Genomic DNA, 18376 nt, shown 5'->3' with positions numbered 1-18376 from the left:
TTATTTCTCCAGACAAACGCCCCGGATTTTCAAATCAAGTTGCCAAAATATCTCTACCAAATCTCGGCCGCTGCTTACATCTTCATTTATATTTTCACCAGCACACACACCCACGCAGACAATAGCTTGTCACCAGCACACACGCACACCCACAGCACACGCGCGCGCGCGCGCGCGCGCACACATATATATAATTGAATATTATATTATAATAATAATAAATTATACATTTAAATCCCACTTTTCATCTCTAATTCATTTAGCAATTTCCCTAATTACAATTATATCCTCAAATGACAAATTAATTTGTCGATAAATTAAATCCTAAATTAATAATTTCAAATTTACTTGATAAGGACAATTTCGTCCATGCTCCATCATCGGACCTTTGTTTCATCCTAAAACTACTTCAGGGTTGATCGTTATGAAAAATCGGAGCCCCCTAGAGTTCCGTTGATTTTTCGGAAGTCTCCTACAATAATTCGGTATTTCAGCCTAAAACGAATCTGTATTTTAATTGTATCAAAAATCATCTCAATTCAAATTTCTTTTACTTCCATAAATCTTATTTTGGAACGCTCATCGAGACCATATCATTTTTCTTAGCCAATTACACTCCATGACATTTCCTGCAGTCAATTCGGCGATTTATTTTACTATTAAACCCACTTTTTGGTATTTTAATCTCACCGAAATTATGTTGCAACCTTATGCTAAAACAGGGTCTTACATTCTCCCTTCCTTATAAAAATTTCGTCCACGAAATTTGTCACATATTCTAAATCTCAAAAATCATCACCCTTGGTTCGACCATGCTCATCAATCCTTAGACAAGTACATTTGCCTTTCTAATTTTTCTTTCAAAGCCCACCACCATATAACCCAAGTCCTTGGACCATGAGTCTCGTCCCAAGCTCCTATTCAAATCAATACACACATCATCGAAATGAGCCTGCGGCTCTCATATCCACATCATCAATTTCAATTTGTTTTTCACTCAGTCATTCAATCGATATCCTTATACATGATACTTCTTTAATGCCGATTTTCCACGATGCCATTTCACTTAATACTTAATACTTTTCCAATCTTAGCACAAAAGTCTTTGATCTTGACACATCTTGACTTCTATCGAATTGACCCCCTAAGAAATGTTCTTATGACATCAAACTTTTTCATGTATTCTTGGATCCTCAAACATCACATATCTAGGTTATTTCATAGGTTTCCATACTGCCACCACAAGTCAATGGTCCTATCACATTACCCTAGTTATCACAAGTCCTTGAATGACCTTTGTCCTCAAAACTAACTACGCCTCACCTTAAGTCATCACCTAATATAACCTCAAGTTTCTGTCAATTGTCCACAATCATCTTCTAATTATGTCATATAACTATTTTATCAAGAAATCTTTATAACTTACTGATAGGTTCTATCTGTCTCTAAATCTTCATTTCGTAATCTAACTTTTCATATCAATCGAAATCTATCAATGTCTTCCAATCCAATTATAGCAATACTAATATCCTTGCATTCTTTGCTCATAACATTTGCCACTTAGTTGACATACTAATATCTTTTCATACATATATCCATAACTTAAATAAATCCTCACATCTTTCAAAGTGATCCTCAAACCACGTTTTATATCATCAGATTAACCATTTTATCCTCAAATTGCTTGACTTAATCCTCGAGTGATAACATTTCCTATCCACCAACTTTAATCATGCTCGATCCTTAAGGCACCATCTCATGCCATTTGACTATAATCATACTTTACCGTAAGGAAATCATCTGATTTCTTTTCTCGCATTTGACCATCGGCTCTTTTGACTTCCAGTCAATTGTAGCACACGTTCACTTGTCAACTCACAATCTCTAAACTTACTTATCAACTCTAATGTCTAATCGCCTTAGCAATAGAGCTATCAACTTTATTCATACTATTCTAGCATCTTAGTCTACACAATCTATGACATCATTATAACCTAAACAAAATCTCCAAATCTTACAGATCCTCGATCCTTTTTAAAGTTACTTATTTAGGTTACCAATCTTTACTCGGACTAACCTCTTTCCAAAACCTTTGGCTCGCCTCCCAAATTCTATCAGGACATCCGACTTTTCGAAACTTCCTAAGCTTACGGTGCTTACGATAATAAACTTTGATCTCGCATTTACCGACACGGAGCCTTATGCTCCCATCATCTTTGTTACGACCTAGCAAGCAATTCATGTCCTCAACATCCATCGTGAGATCCCTACGAGTAAAGCTGGCGATTTTGGACACGACCCGATTACATGACACGACACGGAGTTAAGCGGGTTAGGGTTGAGGTTAATCGGGTTCAGGTCATAAGCAGGTCAACCCGTTTATGACACGATTATTTTCATGTCTTAGGCGGGTCAACCCGTTTAGACACGAAATGACACGTTTAATTAAACGTGTTAATGGGTTGACCCGAACACGTTAACACGATTATATACGAAGTGACACGTTTAATTAAAAGGGTTAGTGGGTTGATTTGAACACGTTAACACGATTATACACGAAATAACGTTTAAAACTAAATAACACGTTTAACAGGTGACACAACACGACCAATTTAAATTAAACGGGTTAAACAGGTTAACATGTGACACGACACGATACGACACGTTTAGTTAAACGGGTCATGTCGTGTTACACGTTTAATAAACGTGTCATGTTCGGGTTTAAGGAATTTGACACGATTATTAAACGGGTCGTGTTCGGGTTAGCCTGACACGTGTTATATGTGTGTCTCGACACAACACGATTAAGACCCGTTAACACGAATTGCCACCCCTACCTACGAGTTCCCATCATTATCCTCAATCCTCCTCGTGCTTATCATTGTTCGAGGTGTACACCAATATAATCATCAATTCCAAGACCCTCATCCTGGCACACCTGCCGTCACTTGTCTCTCTCAAGTACGTCAATCGATTTACATAATCGCAATGACAATCATTCATAACCACTCCACTTAACCAGAGCGTAGGCACTTACGTCACTCATGATACTCCAATCCTTGCTGGATCATAGCTTTGACAGTTTAAGAGATTCAATCTCTATTTTTCTTAATGACATTACCCAAAACCCTTCTAGATCTTTTCTTGAAAAACTTTAAAGTCTCATCACAAATAAGTCACATACTGGTAGAGCTAATCAGCAGTGTCCGGCACCGATCAACGGTCGGTGATTAGGAGTGTCCACCTGACGGTCCATATCAAGGCCGTACAATAGTCTACTCCACGTCACCAAATAGCCGACCCCTGCCCCACTGCTCGATAACTCTAACCGAACCATAAATAAACCCAGAAATCCATAAATAAACCCTCACGTCTAGGAACCTAGTTCCCAAACTGGGTTCGGCATCATTCCAGAAGGAGTGGGAGCAGTACAAACCCTCATAGGCTTTCAACAATTAAAATTCTAAAAGTCCTGAATTTAATTTAAATTAAAACAAATGAATAATAACTCAATAAGTAATGCTAGGTGCCGAATTAGAGTAAGGGAGGGAATAAAATATAAGAAACCACGGAGTTTCTTATGGGAAATAAATAACATGAGGAGAGGGTTAGGAACTTGCCTTTTAATAGCAGATTCCCACCTCTTTGCTCTGTCGCTGCACAAATTAACAATTTTTACTAATTATACTAAACTCTAATACAAACCCTATACGCGAATCCCCAATAATTTGATTAAATCGATATAAAATTGAGGCTATTACAGGTACAAGTGGTCATGAAAAATTAAAAAGTGAAGAGGGTTTGCTTTATTTCGCAGATTTTTGGCCTTAAATGCCCACGCACTGTAAAATAATATTAACACTAAAATAAACCAAAATACAGCCTAAAAATACGATTTAATCCATAGAAAACATTTAATACAAACTGATTAACCTACCTCGCCCTTCAGATCTTCAATTACACGGAGTAAAAATCAATTTCTTAATTTTTTCTTCTATTTCTCCCTTCTTCATGCCGTCTTTGCGCTTATTTTCCTCTCTATTTTGCTCTCTGTTTTCTATCTTCAATTAAGCTTCAATTGAAGCTTTAATAGCAGCAGAAATTAGCAAGAAAACATGGCCTATTTGACCTTAAAATTTGTGCAAAACTAGAGAGCAGGGGAGCAGTTGCGCAGACGCACCAGCGCTCGCCACGTAGCCGCTCAATGGGCTGGCACTGGCGCCCCAAAACGGTGCCATTTTGGCCACCCATTGCTGCCCCAAAAATAATTCTTCTTCCCCCAGCAACGCACGCCTCCCTCAGCTTGATCCCGTGACTGTTTCTCACCCCTCGCGCGTGCCAACCGCCTGATCCAACCACTTATTCTTTACATATATGCACACGTTATTAAACTTAAAATAAACCATAGCCACTTCTGCAAATCACATTTTAGCATCCATAAGTTCCATTAATTACACACACACCCAAACTTCCATTTTTTCTTATTCCACTAACATCTCACTTTTTCAGAAATTCCACTAAATTAATTTATTTTACTATTTTCATAAATACTCCCCAAAAAATTATTAATTGCCTTAATTTCTTTTTAATACAAACAATTTGATATTTTCTTTAAACCCATAAATAATCACCTTATTCACAGTAATTAATGATTATCACCTAATTAATTCCATCATTATTTCCATAAATATTTCTAAATAATCTCATTAATTACCTAAATTTCCTATTTCCACAAAACAACATAATCTATTATTTTTCCTTAAGTCTCCAAATACCCAATAATAAGCTTAACACTGATATTTATAATGATTATTAATCTCGCAATTTCCGGGATGTTACAATTGCCTTGCCCAATAACATTTCTAATTGAAAATTGCATCTTAAAATCGGAACCCAAATCCCAACAATGACAATAGAGTCCATAATACAAACACTTGGATGCAAATTCAAACAAGTACATGAGTAACCCCACAGCTTAATCTAATGGTAAAGAATGAGACTTGAAAAAACTAAGCTTTGTTCTTCAACAAGAATCAATAGCTAAAAGAATAGATGAAAAGATTTTGTGATTGAGAATATATCACCCCATTTGTAATAACACACTAGATTGTAGACATTAACTACACAAGATTAGACTTAGTAGTTAGCAAAATATATAGAATATACCTTTGGATTTGAGGCTTTGAATTTTGAAGGTAAGGTGGTGAACGGATGAAGTCAAAATAGAGCAGTAGAGTAGAGCACACACAGACAACAATCGACCGCAACACCGGCACCGATCAACCTTATCGTAGCAAGCACGCTGCACTGACACCGATCAAGCACGTCATAACAAGCACCAGCATCGATCAAGCATGTCACACTCAACAAAGGGGAATGCAAACGCCAATCACTTACTTTTAGCCATTTAGTGTTTACACAGAATGACCAAAATGGGAAAACAAGCATTATATATATACATGTTGGTTATAGACAGAACTTGGAAACCAAGGCTGAGAGTGAACTCAGTAAACTCAGTATGATTTTATCGAGTTCACTGATTTGACTAACGATTTTGGGTCGATTATATTAGAACTCGATCTTACAAGTGAGTTAACTCGTTTTATGTTTTATGACTCCTCGACATGTAAAATCTTATGATTTGACTCACAATTTTAACAACAATGACTACATCAAATTGTCCATTGCCAAGCATTTCAAACTCATAGAGTTTCAACCATGGGACGAGTCGAACAAGAACAATAGCTCTCATGTGTTGTGCTCTACCACCTCATGTCCTCTTTAGATACTGCGTAAATCGTATTAAATGACTAAACACACAGTCTTCAATGCCCAAAAATGACCAAAATAGAGAGATTCTGAGTACTTTGTGCAAGCAGTTGGGTGGTTGGAGCATGAAAGGCTCATAGAAAAGGATTTCAGGGTGAAGTTTCTCGCTTGGTTTAGCTTGAAAGCCACACTAAGATAGAGAAAAGTAGTTATGGTGTTTGTTGATACTTTGAGCGATGACCTTCTCCAAGCTTAGCAGTCTAACTCATTGTTACATTAGCATGAGATTTACAGTGAATGAAAGCTTGTTTCTCTGGCTCAATATCACACTAAATTGTTGCATTCGATGTAAGTAGGGATGTAACTTTCTCCGTCTTTGTTGAAAATATTTTTTTTATAAATACGGATATAGGGACGAACAAAACATGTCTCTAAAGAGAATTTGGTGTTTAAGACAGATTTATGAGATGTTTGGCTTAGTGGTTTGATCGCTTATAGTTGTTCCTTCAACTTAAACGCTATATAACTTATTTAGTTATATATTTGTTAAAAATTAAAGAGTTTAAACTTTGTTGAGCTTAAACTCTACTTTGACAACGTTTTAGAAAAGCTCTCCTGAACTTTTTTGAAAATGTTATTACAAGCTTATTTCATTGACCAATATTTTACCATTTTACCCTTAAACAACTATCATTATCTCTTTCTTTCATTCTTTTGTCTTATCTTTGTCGTCACCTCCATCTCCTCCATGGTGACCGCCGCTTCCAACCCCATCCCCATCCCCATCGTCGTCGCTTCCATCGCCGTCGCCTTCATCTCTATCTGTTGTAGTCGCCTCCATCTTCGTTTGTTGTTGTCGCCTTCATTTTCGTCTGTTGCCGTCGTCTCTATCTCCTCCATCCGCTGCCTCCTCTATCTCTATCTCTGTATATATATATATATATTAATGTATATTGTATTAATATATTTAATATTTGTATGAATTAAATATCAATTTAAACAAAAAACATTATATTAATATTGTTGGTCCCTTAGAATATGGCTACTCAATAGGGGGGTGAATTGAGTATTTAAATTTTTTTATCAATTTACTTAATTAAAATTCTTATTATTTAATTAAATAACAAGTATAACAAAAATTATTAATTAATTTTTTGTAACTATGTATATGTGAGTTTGAGATTAATAAATTACAAGTTCTATGATAGCAAAAATAAATAAATAAGGCGCAAAATAATTTATAGTAGTTCTGTATCTCCGCACACATCTACTCCACTTTTCCAAAATTTCAACCACCATTGGAGTTCTACTAATCTCCTGAGGTTTCTATACTAACTCGCATTTGAAACTAGATACACTCCTATAGTATAACGAATTATGGCAAACCACTTATACCAAAGTTTTCTCCCTGATTCACCTTGAAAACTATATACACTCCTAAATTACAACGAGTTCTAAGAAAACCACCACCAAGGTTTTTCCTTTAACTTGCCTTGAAAACTATATACACTCATAGTTTTTAATGATTCTAAGAAACCAATACAATCCACAATAAATTTAAATGATTACAAATATTTGTCCACAATTGAACACACATAAATAAGCAATTAAATACAAATATACAAGACAATGAAATATAAATAATTAAATAGATTTGTAACCTTAAATGGAGAAGTTCAGATTTATCATAAAAAACTTAATTTTTTTTTCTCTTACCTTGTGGCTTTTTAGTAGATGTGCAATGATACTTCGAGAGTCTCGAATTACTTGGGTTTTTGCTTAAGAGAATTAGAGAGTTTTCAAGTGTTTTGAATATGCAATATGTACAATAAATGGTATTCAAAATGAGTTTGAGTGTATATATAGGCATTTTTAAAAAATCACTGTTCATAACGATCTAATTATTGTTCATAATGGTCAGATTACTATAGCGATTGTAGAGCACTGTAGAGTATTGTAGCAACAGTGAAAATTTGATTTTTTATCCAAATTTTGAAAAAAAACAAATATTTGTAAGAATTTTTATTTACTTGTAAAAATAATTTTTATGAAAGATACTAATTTTGATAATACATATGTTATGCCAAATATTTTATAAATTAATAAAAAATAATTGAGTACAAAATATATTTTTTATTAATTATCAAATTTTAATTAAAAATTAAATAGAACAAATTGACTCAACAAATATATAATCTAATAATTGTATATAATTTATCAACATTTAATAGTAAAAAAATTATCACTCTGATATCAATTTATAATTTATTTTTATTAAAAAATAATATTTTTATAAAATTTATTTATATTATTCAATAATATATCTATTTTAATATTTTAATTATATTCTAAAAACTTATCAAAATTTTTAAACCAAATATATAACTATATAAATGACACCGTAGAGAATATTCATTCAAAATGTGAGTGCAATTTTGTTCACTCTCATTAACGATGATGAACATGATCCCCAATCCTTTGGAGGTCAATTTTAACGCAGGAGGGATAGCCAAATAGTAATCTGTTGTCTCCTCTATTAAATTTGACCTTTAAAGTAATGGGGTCATGTTCACTTTAAGTGTGAACAAAATTACACTCCCAAAATGTTATCAAGTTAAAGTAAAAAGGCTTAAAAAAATAATCTTAAAAAGTGGTAAGCCAGGCAGCCTCTTAGAGACGGAATATTTTCCGTCCCTGTAGCGGATTGAGCTTTATTCCTCTCTCTTCCATTTGTCTCCATTTTTCTCGAATCTCAGCCGTCTGTCTCCCTCTCTTTCGAGGCTGCCGCCGTTCGTCCCCCTCGCCGTTGTCGCCTTCGCCTCCGTCGCCTCCTCCATCCTTCTCTGCCGCCTTCCTTCTCCGCCGCCGTTAGGACTGCCGTTGTTCCCTTCTCTCGCTGTTGTCCCCTTCTGCCGCTGTTGTTTTCTTTCTTTCAGGTATATTTTCTTTCCAATTCTATCTATCTTCATGCTAAACTTTGGTGTGCCAGTTCTATGACTCCATGTTTCAACTTCAACTTGTGTTTGTTTTGAGCCCTTAATTATCTGGATTAGCAAATGTTTTTTAGCCGTGAGCTCTGCCGATTGAGAAAAACCCTAGGGCGGAACTGCCCACCTGTTGCTCTATCACATTCTTTTGTAACGCGCCCTACTCTACTTTACCTTCCAGAGCTTCCAAATACACTCTAATCATTCAGTCAGATTTTTCACTTTTTCAGTTCAATCTCTGCGAAGAAGAAGTCGCCAATCTCTCCAATGTCTACCAACGACGGCATCCCAGGTTTCTCTCTCAATTTCTTTCTGTACATATAGATATATTATTATACTTGTGTACTTTATGCACATGAACCCGACATTCGGTTAACTGGGATTTACGAATCGAATTTTGTTGCAACTGATGAGTTACGCTAGGTTTGATTGTACTACTTGTGGTGTGCGGCCGTTTGATTTTAGTTTTCCAGGTTTTTATCTTGTTTTCCTTGAATAAGATCATGAGATTTGAAAAGCGTTATCATTTTCTATCCGACCATATGAATTACCCCTTAAAATTAGGGTTTTTCTGGGAGAATATTGTTTCAGTTTACTAAGCCGATATATGTTTTCTGCTTCAAAGCCATAACCAAGCCGGTATATCTTCTTGTTTCTTTCATTTCTGCTCGTACTGGCGTGGTCCTTGTTATCTGATTTTGAGAATTAGGGTATGCCAATGCATGGTCAAATTTGTGAAACGATTTATAATGATATTGCCAGGGGAATGTTTGTTCCTACTGACAAGTTGCTTTTGATGATTTTGTGAAAAAAAAATAGTTGGCACGGTATGCAGGTGCCTTGCTTGTGTAGAGGCAGAATAGTGGAGGAACACCTTTTTATTTTTTAAAATTGTCGGGAAAAATGATTCATGAGATGTGTAGGAGGAGTTATAAAATTAAAGGAGCTATGGAAGGACCATAAATCCTTAATTGATTTGAATCATTCAATTTGCACCTAGTTGGTTTTGAGATACTCATGAATTTTAGATTTGTATTTCCAATTGAACCAAATAATTGATATCTTGTATGGAACTATTGTAGAACAAATGCCTAACTTGAAAAGATGTTGCAGCAAAATAGAACTACTTCTAATTGGTCCTTCTTGGCTCTAAAATGTTTAAAGCTGGTTCATCCATTGTGCCTTGTGCTGATATCGACAACAAATAGTATACAAAATATGTTATACAAAATGCAATTTATAAAAGCAGCCTCAAAATTGTTTAACTGTTGATTGCATCTATTTTGAATAATGACTGATACCCATGGCAAATGGGGTGCATTGTTGGAGTATACTGTCACAGAATTTGAGAGCTATCATTAGGAAGCTGTTCAAATCTGCTACAAAACAAATGTGAGTACATTAGGGTTTTTTTTTTTTTAATTCTGGAGAAGGGGGGGGGGGGTGAAGAGGGGAATATGTAGGAAATGTCTTGGATTTTGTAAGTCTAGATATGTCAGGTTTATTGTGTAGCTGACCCATTTAGTGGGATCAAGATTTGTTGTTATTTATTGTTTACTGGCACCATTGATATAGTGTCAACTGTGGTCTCACCATATTGATGTATTGTTTTGTGTCAGAGCAGCTAGGATATTTCAAAATAATGGTGAACTACCCATTTTATTGGGATCTTCTTTGTCCCCACTCATGAAATCTTAATCAAACCATGGCCACCTATTGGCATAGGCTGTTAGCTGAAAAATTTAAAATATCTGTATTGTTGTGTCATTTGTATTAGATTAGAATAAATGTAAAACAATATTGTTGTATTGCTACATGATACTTCTCTGTTGTAGAGTTAGAATTTATCTTTCTTCTAGAAGGTATGTTTCTAGAAGGGCAGCTGTCCAATACAGTTAGTTTCGGTCAGTTGGGCAGTTGGTTATTTACGTGTAACCCTCGGCTCTATGGTTTATAAATAGAGATCATGGGATAGGGATAGCATCAGTTTTTAGTGTGCCTCATTCCAGAAAGGATTTGTTCCGAGTTTTCTGTCTTGTGTTTGGGATTGAGAGAGAGAGGAAGAGAAAGGCGGGTATAGCTTGTAATCTCTGAATTCTTCCAAAGCTTTCAAGGTATATGGGCTGGGTAGAATTAAGGCTCTCTTTGTAATCATCCTAAGGGTTATCAAGATAGTGGATTGGTGGTGCTCTAGCAGTCTGGACGTAGGTCTCATTTTGAGACCGAACTAGGATAAATTCTTGCATTTTCTTGCCGTGTTTGTTTGTCATTTATGTGTTTCAAATATTGGTGCATTCTTGAGTATGGTAGCGAGCTATTTGAGCTGAGAGAATCAAAGGGAGTGCTGTGAAATACTCTAACATGTATGTTTGTGTTTGTCCCTGACCTATGTTTCATTTTTATCTCAATAGTCTGTATGATTGTCACAAACTAATTGGAAAATTTTTGAAAAAAGGTTTAATTCAAGAAAAGTATGAATGGACTACAATCATTTGCACCTTTTTCTTCCTTAGAATGCATTTTATAGTTGTTTCGTTGATGGAGATACCAATCAAAATAGTTTATGTTATCTGCCTATTGTATTTCATTTGAGGTGAGACTGTTTACAATGATTCATTCTCTTCTATTAAACTATTGCAGGTGTCTCAAACTGTTATGTTTTCAAAAGTCGGTTGCAGGAGTATGCTCAGAAAGTTGGACTTCCAACACCTGTATATGAGACTATTAAGGAAGGACCATCCCATGAGCCTTCTTTTAGGTCCACAGTGATTGTGAATGATGTGAGATATGATTCTCTTCCTGGATTTTTCAATCGTAAGGCTGCAGAACAGTCAGCTGCTGAGGTTGCTCTGAGGGAACTAGCCAATAGAAGGGAACTGAATGAATCCGTTTCTCAACCAGTGGTACTTTTATCTTTTTTACCCATCCGATTGAAGTTGTAGTGTTCTGCCACCTGTCTCTTTAGTTTCCCACTAATATTAGGTTTTGTGATTCTCTTTGCATCCGTTTTGTTATGGAAAATGAGCGCCCCCCCCCCACCCCCCCCCCCCCCCAAAAAAAAAAAAAAACAGACACACACACACACACACAAAAAGAGGTTTCTTTTTTAGAAGCTTTGCATCTCATGAGTTGAAACTTCTTAGTTGTTATGATATCTCACAATTTTGAAAGCTATTCTTTTGAATTTAATGTTCAATTTTAAAGGGAATATTCAAAATCCCTCAAAAATGGATATTTTTTTATCAGGAAAAGTGTGATCTAGAAGTTCAAAACCATAATCTTATGAATTTTCCCTTTCTTTCTTCCTATCCCTACATTTTGTGGCAAGGAGCGTGTTTTTCAAGTTTGTCTTCATAACTTTAGGAGTTTAAGTTCGGTTCAAGCTTTGTTTGCTTATTTTCAGTGGCAGTTTCTTGCTATTTTTTAATTGAGTTGATCTCAAGTATGTTGGGAAAAGTGTTTCTCAAAGTTATTCGATGAATGTAGTGGAATAACTGTTATGCTGGGACATTTTACTAACCTGAAGAATATTGGAATGCCATATTCTTATCCAATACGCGCATTTTATTTTTTGTTATAGAAGAAAAGCAAGCTATGAAGAAGATGAATAATAGTAACACAGTTGGATCAAATAACGTGTCAAGAGAAGCATGGAATTCAAGAAGAGAACTTTTGTGGTAAAATTATTTAACATGATTTTTATTTTAAGAGGGAACCCTGAGAAGTTGGGAAAATTATAAAAGATCAAGCTAATGTGCTATGCTATGAAACTTTGGGAGAGGGTGAGCAAATATTAGTAACAGAAGCAAGGTTTTTGGAAACTATTTTGGTTTATGCTCTATGGGTTAGCAATAGCAGCCATCTACTTAATGAGGTGCCAAATGGTAAGGTCCCTAGACAAATTAAAGAATTTGCATGTGATATTTATAGAGTTGGGAAAAAAAGTATGACAGAGTTTTTTGAAAAAAAGGAATTTGGGTTGCTTATATGTAGGTTGTTAAGGACATGTATTATCAAGAAAAAAAACACGTGTTAGAACTTGTTTATGAGATACTCGCCAGTTTTTTCAATTATACTGCACTATATCTAGGATCTGCAATTGCCCCTTATCTTTCTGTTCATCTGATGGATAAACTGACAAAGCACATCAAGAAGAGGTGAGGTGCCATGGTGTATGTTATTTATAGACGATATTTTCTTGGTGGATAAGGCAAAAAGAAGGATTGAATATTAAGCTTAAATTATTGAGGAACACCTTAGAATTCAATGGTTTCAAGTTGTGCAGATTGAAAATCAAATATATGGAAATTCAGTAAAAATAGAGATTTTTTTTAATTTAGCATTATTTTTTTCCTTTTTTAATCAAAGTAGCATTGGATTAGAGATTTTTACCAAAGTAGCATAAGATATAATCTGAACCTCAGCTGAGACAGACCCCCCAGTTCAACAGGTGGGTCTACCGAAATGATGCATGTTGAAGCTAGCTACAATCGATTGATTGAAACTTTGAGATAAAAATAATTGAAAGTGCGCACAGACACACACACACACATGTATATTATGAGTATGTGGATGATGTCTAATGTTTGTAAATTAATAAATGTTAGCAAGTTTCCGGTGGTTTGGCTAGATGGATATACGATGATTTTAATTTGGCGTAAGATTGTTAATGGATGGAGAAAATAAGTATAGCAGTGGGCAGCAAATGGAGGAGTGCACGTGGGTTGAGATGAATTAGATGATGCTTGTTGAATAAAACCCGCTAGTTAAACTGGCGGGTTCCCTTTGGCAAAGACTTGCCAGTTCAATTGGCAGGCCTCTTTCGACCTAGATTTGGATCGCACCTGATGCTACTTCTGTAAAAATCTCTAATGTGGTGCTACTTTGATGGGGAAAAAAAAAAAAAGAGGAAAGAAAACAATGCCTATTTAATGAAAAACTCAAAATTTGAAGTGTGGATGATGTCATCGTGAGACTTGAAGATCAAGTTATTTCTAGAAAATACTTGTTTAGATATATTAGATCGATTGTTTACAAAGGAAATATCATAGAGAATATTACTCACAGAATCATGCCATGGTGATTAAAATGAAAGTGTAGAATTTTGTGCAATTGTAAAATCTTTTTGATGTTACCTATGAAGTTTTGTTGGATGACTATATGACTATTGTTGTATTGCTCAACATGTTGGATAATACTAACATGTGGAAAATATGTGTACAATTGTGATGAGGACATTTTGATGGATGTGTGGCCATATAAGAGAAGACAGACTTTAAAACAAGGGTATATGTAATAATGTTGGCAATAAAGAAAAGATGAAACATGTGTCTATACGTAATAAGATTGGACATACAAGAAAAGACAACTTAGCAATGAGATTATACGAAATAGGATGGGAGTGGTGCTTATTCAAGAAAAGGTGCGCAAGATGCAATTAAGATGGTTCGAATATGTGAGAAGAAGACCAATAGTTTGTAATAAAAAGGGTAAAGTAAATAAATAAAAAAAAAAACATGGTGAGAGATCCTTAGCCATGACATATGACATGATGGCTTTATAGATGGTATGACTATAGATAAATATGGTTGAAAAGTTTGACTTCATATAGCTGATTTCATCTAGTGTTATTAAGGCTTTTGATGGTGCTTGTATTTATTTTTTTAGGACTCACTTCTAGGTGATGACTTAAATAATATTGTTAGTACTATATTGACATGGTTGTTGTAACCATTCCAATGGGGAAAGGGGCTCTGGTGGGTTGAGTTAAATTATGTGGATAGTTTGGTCAAAAACACTGCCTTTACCAGTGTTAATTGATTTAACATTCGTACTTATTTGGTTGTCCAGTACAGAAAGAAAGAAACAGAACTCGTTTGCTTGGTGAATGTTCAACCTATGCAGTTGTGGTGTTCAGAAACTATTTTGATAATATTGTTTCTTTCGTTTACTTTTTTCTTTTTGTTTTTTGTTAATGAGTTCATTTATCTTATATACAAATATTAAGGACATGAATTACCAAGAAGAAACGTGCATTAGGACTTGTGGATGGGATATCTAAGCTTCTCCAATTACAATTGAATTATTTCAATTATTTGCATTGAGTTCTTACTTCCCTTTTCATCTGATGGTCAAACTCACAAAGCACATAAAAAAAAAAAAAAAGTGTCTTGGTGCATGTTAATTTTTTTTTTTTTGGGGTAACGCCTTATCTCGAGAGCCCCCACCTACCGACCCCACAATGTGGTAAAAAGAGGTAAATCAGGGAAACCTGATGGCCCTCGATTTCGATCCCAGGTGCAGTATGCAAACTTGGCAGCGTGGCACCAAGCGGGAGTTGCTAGAACCATCAGGCCAAGCCCCTGGGGGCTTGGTGCATGTTATTTGTTGACGATATTTTCTTCATAGACAAAAGAAGACGTGAATAGCCATGAGTTGATATGAATATGTAGAACAACAATGATCATAACAACAGCAATCACATACCTTAATTCCCCTAGTTGGGGTTGGCTAAAAAATGATTGTACTAACTTTTAATGTGAATTCTACACAAGATTTGCAATATACATGATATTATTATAGGCTTCTATTTTTGTGGTTGGACACACGGCTCGAGATATAGTTCTGGGTCTTATTTTAATGTCTTTTATTTCTTTTAATTTGCATAGCCAAACTCTTGGTGTTCTCTGTTTTCTATTTCTAGGCTATATCTGTCAAGTTTGGGCTATCTTTAATTTGAAGAATACAATTTTTGATTGGTGTTTTCTATGTGGTTCAGAATTTTGAATTAGCTCATATAATATATGTGCTATGAATTATATGGGTGAATAATTTGATCTTTTGATTCACTACATTAACCAGTTTACTTAAATTAGTCTAAGAATTCTCTCTGAGGCCAAATTAATTTTATATTAAGGGTAAAACAATACAATCCCCACAAGCATATCAAATCATACATACAAGCTCTAATCAGATCTTATACAGACCAAAGAAGGGGGGTATGATAGAATCATCAAACTCCTCCCTGCTGGTACTACCCATGTCCAAAATCAGCAGCATGTTCTGACTTAAAGCTATCCCATTTATTTCTTCTGTTGGGAATTTTCTTATTTACTTGTATTTCTGCTTCTCTTTTTATGGTGTTGTGCATGTGGTAGGTGAGTGTTTATGTTCTATATCTGGCCTCATTTTTTTGTGCTTGTGTTACAGCATGAAACAGGACTCTGCAAAAATTTACTGCAAGAATATGCACAGAAGATGAATTATGCAATTCCATTATATAACTGCCAGAAGGAAGAAAAACCAGGCAGGGTGGCTCTTTTCTCTTGCACAATTGAGATAGGAGGGATAAAGTATATTGGAGCTGCTGCAAGAACGAAAAAAGAAGCAGAGATTAAAGCAGCTAGAACTGCTCTACTGGCCATCCGATCAAGTCCGTCTGGCCCTTCCGAGCAACCCACAGGGACGTCTGTCTACACCGTTGTTCCCTGCAAAAAGAAGGCTGCTGATTCAGGGATTAGTACCCAGGAAACGGTTCTCAAGCCCAAGAAAGGTTCTTTCAAGAAGAAACCACAAAGAAAGAGACGGGTGGGAGACAGAGGTGCCAACATCAACATTGGGGGCATGGGTAATTTGGACGCTAATATTGATCATCATGATGGGATGCAATTGGATCGAACTGGTGCATCGGGGATCCAAGTAGCAGATTCTGGGTATCTGACTCTGCATCATGATGTTGCTTCGGTTCTCAATCATGTTGGAGACAGGGAATCAACTGCTCCGGCATTCTATAAAGGCGCCGTGGGAACTCCGAATCCTGAAAAAACTGCTACATCAAATGGAGACGGCGTAACTTCTTTGGTCGGTGGGGTGAATACATTCCCTGGAATTTCTTCTCTGTGTCAGGGAGAAGTGCCGAGGGTCATGGACGGCTTAAACCAGACGGCGTGTGGTGGCAGTGCCGGGTCGAACCAAGGATAGGGCAGTAGCGGATTTATCATTTAAGAGAGAAGAGTTTTGATGGAATTAGGTAGCGATTACAGTATTGGAAGTGTCATTCTGGAGATTAATGGTGGAATGCAGTAGCTGGAAACAGGTCAGTCATAATTCAAATAGCCTGAGGAGGAATTTAGTTTGTCTATTTGATGATGAAGATGTTTGTTTAGGCCATTCGTTGAGAGGGTTTATCTGATGCTGGGAATGGGAAAGAAAAGATATTGCCTTTATGCTTTCAAATTCATAGATTATAAACTGTTATTGTTGGACCCATTTGGTTAGCTTTTGAATCTGCATAACCATTGTATGCATAAAGCAACTATTTGTTTATTGCTGATGGTCATTGTAGACTTTTTCAGGTTTATTAGGGCGCAATATATTTATATATACATATGAACTATTGGTGCTTGAATTCAGGGGACTTTTTCATTTGTGTTGGGGCTTGCTTGCTTGGATTGGTTATTTCACCAGCTCATAGTTTTTGTGATATCTTTGAATTGATTTCTCAAATTCAATATTTACTGTATGTTTTTCAAATTTTGCAGCTTGTGGAAATCGTGGCTTGAAATTGCAATTTTTTGTGTGTGTGTGGCTTTTTTAGGTGAATTATTTATTCCAAACCATGAATTTGTTCTAAAGCATGAACAAAATTTTGTGAGTTTATTTCTCTGAAGAACAAAAGTTTTTATCAAAATCAGCAATATCATGCTACTATCTTTTATGCTTTGTAATAAATTAATCTTTTTATTTTAATATGTCTTATAGTAACCATTAAAATTTTAATTTTGTTAAAATTTAATTCTCTGTTACACATTTTATTAAACTATTAAATATAAAAAATACATAAAAAAAAAAATCAACATAAAAGTAGTGATTGGCAATATCTATCGTTGATAACTACTGCTACAGGCCTAATGGTAGAACAACCTTTCTGTTGGGTTCTTTTTTCTTCTTCTTCAATAATCGGATTTTTTTTCAAGTTAATTTTTTTTTTAATTTCTCAAAAAAATCTTGTTGAAACCAAAGAAGTTATTCTCATCACCTATTAAAATTTTATTACAAATTTCATATGTAAGTATGATTATATATATATATATATATAAAAATATGACATCAACATAAATAATATTTGAGATGACGCTCTCTTGTGAGCGCCCCTCCACTGTTATCCCTTTAGTGAAGAGGAGGTACATCCCAACACACACGAGCAAGTGATCGCAGGAGAATCCGAACTTGGGTTTTCAGGCTTTCCCACCTCCCTCCTCTCGAAAATTGCTCACGTACCCTAACGGACAATATAAATAATACTTAATATGTCAGTGAAGTGATTGGAAATTAGTAACAAACTTTTAAACTTTTACTATTCTTACTTGTAAGGTGGCCAAATGCATTCAATGTTTATCTCATGATGAAAGATATACTCAACTCTCTATCACCCTTTTATGTCTAAAATTATTATAGCCATAGTTTCATGAAATGCCAAGTAAACCATTTTTCTTTGATGCAACATGAATAAACAAGTTTCATAGTTAATGAATAAGCAAAATTACACAATTATATTATTTATGTAGCATGTAATTTGAAACGTGACAATGAAACTCTCATCTCAAATTTTGAGCCACATA

General features: G+C 35.2%; 1 protein-coding gene across 1 annotated transcript; it reads left to right on the top strand.

Annotated features, from left to right (window-relative positions):
* Window positions 1-8473: 8473 nt before the first annotated feature.
* On the top strand, window positions 8474-17163 carry LOC127798678 (double-stranded RNA-binding protein 1-like). Its single transcript, XM_052332220.1, has 4 exons — window positions 8474-8705; window positions 8987-9048; window positions 11397-11659; window positions 15966-17163. Exons 2-4 carry the CDS (start codon window positions 9024-9026, stop codon window positions 16734-16736), a joined length of 1059 nt encoding a protein of 352 aa, XP_052188180.1. The 5' UTR covers window positions 8474-8705; window positions 8987-9023; the 3' UTR covers window positions 16737-17163.
* Window positions 17164-18376: the final 1213 nt, after the last annotated feature.

This window comes from Diospyros lotus, chromosome 4 (genome assembly GCF_014633365.1).
Source record: "Diospyros lotus cultivar Yz01 chromosome 4, ASM1463336v1, whole genome shotgun sequence".
NCBI lineage: Eukaryota > Viridiplantae > Streptophyta > Magnoliopsida > Ericales > Ebenaceae > Diospyros > Diospyros lotus.
The sequence above is the reverse complement of the archived record's forward strand: the minus strand, read 5'-3'. Positions and strand labels throughout refer to the sequence as shown.